The following is a 9,411-nucleotide window of genomic DNA, read 5'->3' on the forward strand; positions in this document are numbered from 1 at the left end:
AGATTATCTTACCTCTAACTGGATATCAAGGCCTTCAACTGGAGTGGTCAGAGAACTCAAATTTGGCAGCACATGCTCACAAAAATAAGTGACAAATCTTGTGGAGTGAACATTTTTCTATGGAATAAGCAAAGCAATAAATGTAATTTTCTCTGATTTCCATACAAAGCATCAATCTCTCATTCTCTATTAACTAGAATTAAATTAAGGAATCACTAGAAAAAAAGGTTAACATGTTTGCTAGAAAAAATATTTACAGAGAAAAGTGGGACTGCTTGGCGAGTACACTGCAACAGTCTATCCACACAGTCAGGGTCAGATGGATTGAAAGTCTGTTCCAGATCAGCTTGTTCAGCCACCAGTTCAACAAGTTGCTGTCTCCCGCTCACTGTTTGCAGACTTTTTAAGCTGGATAGTATCTTCATGAACAAGACAAATTCTTCACCTGTTACATCCTCAAGCACCTTACAGAGAAACAAATGAGAGAGAGAGAAACAGAAAAGATTGTATAACTATCTTGATGCAACTTAAGAAAAACAGTTGGTTTTTATACCCCACTTTCATTTATCTTAAGGAGTCTCAAAGCAGCTCACAATCACCTTCCCTTCCTCTCCCCACAACAGACACCATATGAGGTAGGTGGGCCTGAAAGAGTTCTGTGACTGGCCCAAGATTACCCAGCAAGGATCACATGGAGGAGTGGGAATCAAACCTGGTTCTCTAGATTACAGTCCATTGCTCTTAACCACTACACCCATGTATTTATTTGTATGTTTTTAAGAATGTCTACAGCATTTTTTAGTATACCAACTGCTTTTTGTTTAAGGATTCCATGTTACAAGAGTCAGGCTCAGAGTGATTTGTCTAACCCAGACAGTAGGCTTCATTTCCTAACAAACATCTATAGATTAACCATCCACATCCAAACACAATACTGTTTTCTGTGTCACACAGGGCTGCTGACAGCTGTGGAGATTAGTTTCTTTCATTTGGTGTAATGTGATTAAGTCAAAATATGTGATAATATATTTTGATCAGGAAAGACTCGCAGACTGCTAGGAGCAGGGAAAGCTTTAAACATGTAGTGTTTCATCTATGTAAAAGTTATGATAGAAATGCATGATTTTTGCATTGAAAAAAATCAAAATTAATATACTCACTTTCTTTGATTCAGTTAATATGAACTCCTCTATTTCTTTTGTTAATACCTCTTCAGGTAGTGTTTTGAGTTTTGTGGAGAGAAATTTGATAGCTCGCTCACGCACAATATCCTCTCCCTGAAGAATCTGGCTGAATAAACCACCCAGTGTTCCTAAAAATGCCAAAATACATCAAATTATCCTTGTAGCTGAACTTAATAACTTCCTTGTAGCTGAAATAAATAATCCTGTAGTGAAACACTTAGAAATGTTAGGAATAATACCACTGAAAATGCTTACACTGCCCTACACCATTTTAGTAGAAACATTCCAGTGGATAACTGAATCTGCAATATAACCATTACAGTACATGGACACTATGTTCCTGATATCTTCCAAAATTATTTCCACATGCTTGTCACAAACACATAGCTAGTCACCTGAATTTACTATTTTGTTCTGTTCTTTGAAATATACTAAACCTTTTGCCTCACTCTGCGTCAACAAGGTCAAGGAAACATTTAAAGCTCTAAATTGTATTAAAAACATAAATAAAAATGTGTAATTTACCTTTAGCATCCATCTTAAATATGCTCAACAATGCATTATTGACCAAATTAAATTCTGCAGAATCATCTGGGGAAACAAGAATAATGAAAATCAAGAAACTTTATATACTTTATAAGCCCTAAATAAACCTATGCATCAGAAGTGAAAAACCAGAAAGATTTAAATGTAACACTAGTGTAATTCCTTTTATTAGAAATAAATAAAACATCACAAAGTGGTGAGTAAGTTCTGTAAATGGTGACATTTTAGCTAAAAAAAAATGTAGCATGCTGCTGGGTTTGGATTTTTTCCTATCATGTCAGCATGGCTAACTGCAACTTCTATCAGCAATTAGAAGAATCTCTTAATTAAGAAATTCCTCCAAAAATTAAGGAATATAACAAAATATTTGTCAGAAAACCAGACGGCAGTTAGCATTGCAACACAAGAAATATGAAGAACAAATTATTCCAGAAGATTTTGTTTTTCCTGACGATGTAGTTTCCTATTTTAATTAAAAATTAGTATTTATATTTTGTGGCTGCATTGTTTGCATATAGTAGCCAATCCTCCAAAAGCTGAATAGGACCTCAACACAGAGATACAGTATTATGGCATAATCCAAATATATCTAAAAAATTGGTTTTTATGTCATTCATTGTGTGTTTATATGTGAATTTCAAACCAGCTGATGAGGGAGTGGCAGTAGTGGGGTGGGATATATAGGATTATATTAAGGAAGCCCACAGGCAATTGTATAATGCTTTACATTATAAAAGGCATATAGTTGATCTTATGTCTATAATTTAAAAGAAAAACTGCCAGGATTTTGGGTGAAACAAGTTTTGGATAAACTTGAGTGCTAACACAGTAAATTCATATATGATTTCCTTTTAGACACTGAAAATAGAATGCCTCAATTTTATCTGGTACCAGGTAGACCAATAAGTCTCAGGCTGTGGCTCCATGTCAGAATACCTAGCAATGCATGTAGATAATTTTTAAAAACGGTTTGTTTCAAAAATCTTATGGACTTTCTTAATTGCATGGACATTATCGAACAGGAAATGGAAGTAGTTCAATTTATTGCATTGGATATGGGTTCCTTATATATATATATATATATATATATATATATATATATACACACACACACACATACACACACCCCACAAAACAAAGTCTTAGAAGTGACAGAGTAATTTAGGAAATTGTACTCTTCATGTTTTGTTTCAATAAAAAATTATAATCTGAAAAAGAAGTTATAGAGTACATTCTTGATAAAAAAGGGAAGGTGAACATCCACCTATGTCATCTATATATCAGATTACACAGACAAGCTTGAAGAATCCCCCACCTCCCACAATTTTAGGATTGTTTTTATTGGCAGATCTTTGGCACACCCATGAAGTTCAAATTTGCCTCTGAATTGGCAAACCTATTTATGGATAGATTATAGAATACATATATACACGCACACAGAGAACATGAGTCAGCAGTGTGATGTGCTTGAATTTTGGGCCATATCAACAGAAATATAGTGCCCAGATCACTCTGCTCTGGTTGACCTCACCCTGGAGTATTGTGTTCCGTTTTGGGTGCTACAATTTAAGAAGGATCTAAACAAGCTGGAACATGCCCAGAGGAGGGCAACAAAGATGGTGAGGGGTCTGGAGGCCAAGTCCTATGAGATAAGGCTGAAGGAACTGGGCATGTTTAGCCTGGAGAGAAGATGATTAAGAGGTGATATGATCACCATCTTCAAGTACTTGAAGGGCTGTCATACAGAGGATGGTGTGGAGTTAATTTCTGTTGCCCCAGAAGGTCAGACCAGAACCAACCGGCTTAAATTAAATCAGAAGAGTTTTTGGCTAAACATTAGGAAAAACATCCTGAGTTAGAGCAGTTCCTCAGTGGAACAGGCTTACTTGGGAGGTGGTGGGCTCTCCTTCCTTGGATGTTTTTAAGCAGAGGCTATGTGGTCATCTGACAGCAATGCTGATTTTGTGAATTAGGCAGATCATGAGAAGGAGGGCAGGAAGGGTTGCATCGGTGTCGTTCTTGTGGCCCTTTCTTATACACCCAGGGAAATGCTGTTTAGCACTTTGGGGTCAGTCAGCAATTTTCAGGCCAGTTTTGCCAGAGATTCTGGAAGGCTTTTTTTTTGCCATTTCTGGGGATGGAGCAGGTGTCACTGAGAGCGTGGGGGAGGTATCTGTGAATTTCCTGCATTGTACAGGGGGTTGAATAGATGATCCTGGAGATCCCATCCAACTCTATAATTCTATAATTCTGAATTTATATGAGATACTTGGATGACATCTTTATAAAATGGAGTTGTTCAAAGGAATCACTTGCACTATTCCAAAACTTTATTAATAAAATAAATGAGAACATAACATTTGACATGACATCTGATACAATTAGAATTAGTTAAAATTAGAAAAGGATTAAAGATACTGATTTATATAGTAAATCCATGGATGCTAATTCACTTTTGGCTTGTGATAGTTTTCATCCATATCATATTAATATAAATTTGCCAACTCACTGACTAATGAAGAAACAGACTGGATGTCACTTTGTTTACAATGTACAAATGGAAACACCACTCTCTTACCTGATTGCAGAAGTTGAGTGAGTATGTCTGCCACTCTGGGAAGGTTGTCCCCTGTAGCAAACTGAGGCAATTCCTTGATTGCTTGGCGTCTGATCTATATATAAATATGAAGTCATCTGAAGTTAATTAAAATAATCTGACATGTGTTCTACTCCTATGAGAATTTCAGAGAAAATTCAGTTATATATTGACTCAATTATTTTACTACCAGGAACAAACATAGCACCACAGCAAAAAATTTCCTAGTGGTCAGCAACTGCATTGACTAACTGCCTACTCAGCATTTCTGCTTTTAAAACTTTTTTTAAAAAAAGCTGGTGTAATTTTAGCTGACTTCTGTGTTAACTGTGCTTGTTGATAGTAACTTGCAAATATGCAACGTGGAGAAATCACTTGGCATTTTACTGAATTATAGGAATTCATTACTTTTTTTTAAAGTTAACATCCTTGCTTCACAGCAGTCAATTTGTTTTTTAATTAGTAAAAGGAAAAACCTCTTAATGATTAAAGTACTTTTGTTCTAATAAAATGAATCCTTTAAAAATACTTGACCAACAAACTGATGAATCTCTGTCTAGTCAAAGGGCCAATGATAGAAGTGAATGAAGAGAGTAAAAGGAAGTACTGTGGGCACTGGCTCAAAGCAAGGGTACTCATTACGATGTGTGCCAATCTCCAAGGAACAAACTTTAAAAGGTACAGCTAATGCGCTTGGTTTAAGCATGAAAAGTCTTCTATAACTTTCCAAACTAGTTAACATTAATCTCCTTGGAAGGAACAAAAAAGCAAAAGAAAATAATTAGGATTAAGAAGAAATACTAACAGAAACATCTTCATCCTCGCAAAGGTCCAACTGCGCATTGATAGCTAAATCAGAAAGCTCAGGAAAATGTTTGAAAAACTTTGGAATGAACTGCGCAGCGAGTCTCTTCTCCTTGGCACCACCCTTGACACCATCCAAAATCACCTGGTAAGCATCTTTGTGCTAGAAGAGAAGATAAAATGTACAAAATGAAGAGCATCTGGAATGGTTCTTAAGGACAAGGCTTTCAAAACTATTCTGAAAAGCTAACTATGGTATGTTGTTGCAAAAATCTGCATGCTATTCAATTCTGATAGTGAAATATTTAGCGACAACAAACTGTTCAGTAGAGTACCACATAGTAGCAAATACTTCATAACTCCACCTTTTTACAATTTAACAAATATTTAAATAAACATGCATGGCACAAAACCACCACTGACACTGTGGTGTCAACACTGGAAATTAAAACTGAAATCCTTATGCATACTTCATAGTATGTTCTATTGAGCTCTTATTGAACAATGGGACACTTCTGAATACATATGCATATGATCAGACTTTTTGACAGGATCAAAACACTTTGAAATCCACAAAGGTATTAAAAGCATTTCTCAATTACAGCCTCACATTATTCACACACTCAAACAAGCACCATTAAAAAGTTATAGGAAACAAAATCACATTAGCTATGAGCTACTGTTTATTAAAAGCTGTTCCAGACTGATAAGGTGTTTTGGGAATAACCATATGGTGTTGCACTTAAAGATGGCCCAAAAGGTTCAGCTAATATATGATATATCTTGACACTTGACAGAGGTGGTACTTCAAGAGCATAATATACAAGTGTTGTAGCACTTGCAACAGCTTCCTATTGTCACAGTACAAACTAATGTGTTGATAAACAATTACATTGTTTGGGCTAACACATGTAGGAACATGCCTACCCCCAATGGCTTCCTGCAATCAATCAATCCATTCTAGACATGACTCCAGTTACGAAACAAAATGGGCATCTAGCAAAGGCAAATAGAGGTGCTTTTTGTATTTGGTCAGTAACTACAAAACAGCTTTTAGAAGCTCAAAGACCAAACTTCTTTTCTAAGCATCACAAGGTTATCTTGTTTGTGCTAGTTTTTGGTTTTATCCATTAAAGAATTGAAGATTTAGCAAGTTCTACTTTTTAGCTTTTAAAACCACGAAGTTTTTAAATGGCTTGCTAGTTGCCACCAACATGCAAGAATAACCGCCTAATATCAGGGGTGTCAAACATACAGTCAATGAGCCAGAACCAGCCTGTCCAGGGCTTTTATCTGGCCTGCAAGTAAACTGGTCATTACCTTTATTGCCAGATGGCAGAGGCTGTGCATTTTGTCCCTGTATATTGTCCCAGAGCTAATGAGTAATGACTGCTGGAAGTGGTAGGGTGGGCACCAGGGGGATACTTTAAGGAAACACTAACAGTGTTAATGTCTTAAGCATGTTTGTATTTTGAGAAAAAAATAATATTGTTAATTGCATTTGCCTGTGTCCTGTACAAAGTTTATATCTCTGGTAGCCAGGGCTGGCCTTAGACTGTCTGATACCCTAGGCAAGGCTAACTTCTGGAGCCCCCCCCCCCCCCACTGCATTGATAACATCACCAAGTCATGTGGGGAGCACCCAATTTGGCATCCCCAGAAGGCTGGAACCCTAGGGCACCCACGGGCCCAGGCCAGCAAAGTGACATTTAAGTTACGTACACCCAGCCCTCATAACAAATGAGTTTGCCACCTCTGCACTATATGGATTGCAGATGGTCTGATGCAGAAAACTTTATTTTAAGGTAAAGGCCGGGCTTTTATTGTAGCAAGAACTCCTTTACATATTAGGCCACACACCCCTGATGTAGCCAATCCTCCAAGAGCTTGCAGGGCTCTTCTTACAGGGAATACTGTAAGCTCCAGGAGAAGCCCTGGGTAAAGGAAACATGCAGTACTAGATGAAATGGTTGCATGTAGCTTTGTGGGTGGTGTCAGCAGGGTGAAGGAAGCCACACCAGGACATTCATCCAGCAGCAGCTTTTAAAACCACTCTTAGTAGTTTTAGTTTGATCTAACATATAGGATCTTGTTAGGCAGCAAACACCATATGTTTGTCAGGGAATGCACCTGAGGTTCTGTGGATGCAATAAGGTGAAAGATGGGTATGGAATAAATTGGTATCATTTTGAGCAAAGGTGCAAGAAGGCATAAACTCTTTTTAGTATGGCTAACATGCCTTGAAAGCCATGCCACACAATATGTGGAAATGCTCTGGCCAGATTGAAGAGGTAGAATTCTGGATTTATCACTTCACTCTATAAGTGGGTGATGGTGGTCTGTAAGACCACTTTTTTTTTAACAGTAAGAGCTATTCAACAGTGGAATTAGCTACCAAGAGGGGTGGTGAGCTCCCCCTAACTGGCAATCTTTAAGCAGCAGCTGTTGAACACTGGTCAGGTATGCTCTGGGTGGATCCTGAATTGAGCTGGGGTTGGACTAGATACCTGTACGGCCCCTTCCAATTCTATGATTCTAAGATTACTCTGAATATCATTAACCAGCAAATCAGATGTGTGTTGTAGAGAACACTGGTGTACAAAACATTTTATTAGGGGCAATCAAAACACAAAACACTTTGTACACGATTTCTAGGAGATCCAAAAACTTAGATATTTTGGCTAGTGTTAAAATAAGGAGCTGCTCACAGAGAAGGTTAAGTTAAGTGTATTTTCATATGTAAACTGCTTGCTGAAAAGAAGGTTTGTTTTTACTGCTACAAAATAATCCTGCCCTGCAGACTCCGTAACTGTGGTATCTTAGCCCACCACACCATTTCAGTCTATAACAATCAAAATAAGGACGACCAACGAAAAAGCAAAAGGCTTTCCGCCATCTTTCTAAGGGGTGCCTAACAGTGAGACCGGGCTCTAAGTCACGCTGATGACTGACTGCAGCACCAGGATGTTGAAGCTGATACACGCAGCATAATTAGACCCTCAAGAACCTCCATCACAAAAAGATTCCCTAAACACCTACGCAGATGAATAGCTGCAGCAAACGAGTTACGTCGGAGAAGGCGAATAAATGAGCGAAAACTGAACCCTCCGAACGAAGCTGCTGTTTTGTAAGAGCAACAGCTCGGCGACTAAGGGGGAGTTTCTGAGTCCCTCCCTACTATCACACTCGGCCAGAATCTACCCCAGCGACTCTCTACAGCAGGCTCTCTCGGCCGACAGGATGACAAAACGTTCGCTTCTGTCGCCCTCCCCCGGGAATTTTTCTCATCAATTCTTCCCCCAAGATAGGCCTCCATACGCTGCGCACAACCCGCCCGCCCTTCTCCTCGTCGCATCGTACCCTACCTGTGCCGCGGTCTCCTTGGCGTCAGCCAAGATGCCGTAATTACGATACAGCTCCTCCACAGTAGGCATGGCTCTGCTACTGCGGCGGCGGGTCCTTGGGCCTGACAACGCCACTGTAACAGCCACTTTCCTTCCTCACCGCCAAGCGCAGAGAGAGGAGCACCAGGACGGGCCGCAACATCCGGCCTTTTCCTACCTACAGCGCCCCCTGCCGCTGCGGCAGAGGCGTTGTGGCGTGTGTCCAAGAGCCAGAAAAGAGGGTGGTGGAGTAGTTTCCTCTGCCGGGTAATCTGTGGTTGTCTGATAATGGGATCGACAGCTCAGAGCTGGCAAGAAGGGGAAACGTTTATTTTAATTAAAGTTTAAAACTAGTTGTTTTCAATTTCATTGAAGAAATTTCTTTTGCTGCTTCTATTTATGTACTTGTAGAAATGTGATTATATAGGACAAATGTTTCCTAAACTTTAGTATGCTCCAGACACTCAACGCAAATTGGACGGAAGGCGACACGATATGACCCGATCTGATCAGGTTTGGGAAGCTGGCTGTCAGAAAAAAATTACAAGTGGTAAGAAAGAACTGACTAAAATCTCAAATGTCGTTCATTCCCCCCCCCCCCCCCCGAATTCTGAATATCGCCACAGGGTTTATATAGATTGCCCCAAGGGGGTGCCTATGACCTGCAAAGAATCTCACATAAACACAACTCTAGTTCCAGATGGGCAGTTGCGTTAGTCTGTAGCAGCAAAACAGGTATCCACTCTAAGCAGCTGTACGTTTCCCCTTATAACTTTGCAATGAAAACAGGCTGGGGCATTTTTTAAAAAAAAACAAAACAAGAACAAGAACACTAGCAAGTTGAGAACTAGTACATTGTTGCAACATACTGTTATTGTGCTATACTGTTCTATCAATC

The 9,411-nt window shown here is 39.1% G+C and overlaps 1 protein-coding gene across 1 annotated transcript in view; it reads right to left on the minus strand.

Annotated features, from left to right (window-relative positions):
- API5 (apoptosis inhibitor 5) overlaps positions 1-8,671 on the minus strand; it is a 28,435-nt gene extending 19,764 nt beyond the window's left edge. Inside the window, exons 1-7 of the mRNA XM_060261378.1 lie at positions 8,496-8,671; positions 5,132-5,293; positions 4,309-4,402; positions 1,710-1,775; positions 1,161-1,312; positions 258-464; positions 13-117 (exon numbers count right to left, since the gene is read on the minus strand). Of these exons, the coding sequence (XP_060117361.1) occupies positions 13-117; positions 258-464; positions 1,161-1,312; positions 1,710-1,775; positions 4,309-4,402; positions 5,132-5,293; positions 8,496-8,564 (855 nt within the window). The 5' untranslated portion in view covers positions 8,565-8,671. The remainder of the gene's footprint in view (positions 1-12; positions 118-257; positions 465-1,160; positions 1,313-1,709; positions 1,776-4,308; positions 4,403-5,131; positions 5,294-8,495) is intronic.
- Positions 8,672-9,411: the final 740 nt, after the last annotated feature.

The sequence above is a fragment of the Heteronotia binoei genome, chromosome 21 (genome assembly GCF_032191835.1).
Source record: "Heteronotia binoei isolate CCM8104 ecotype False Entrance Well chromosome 21, APGP_CSIRO_Hbin_v1, whole genome shotgun sequence".
NCBI classification, from domain to species: Eukaryota; Metazoa; Chordata; class Lepidosauria; order Squamata; family Gekkonidae; genus Heteronotia; species Heteronotia binoei.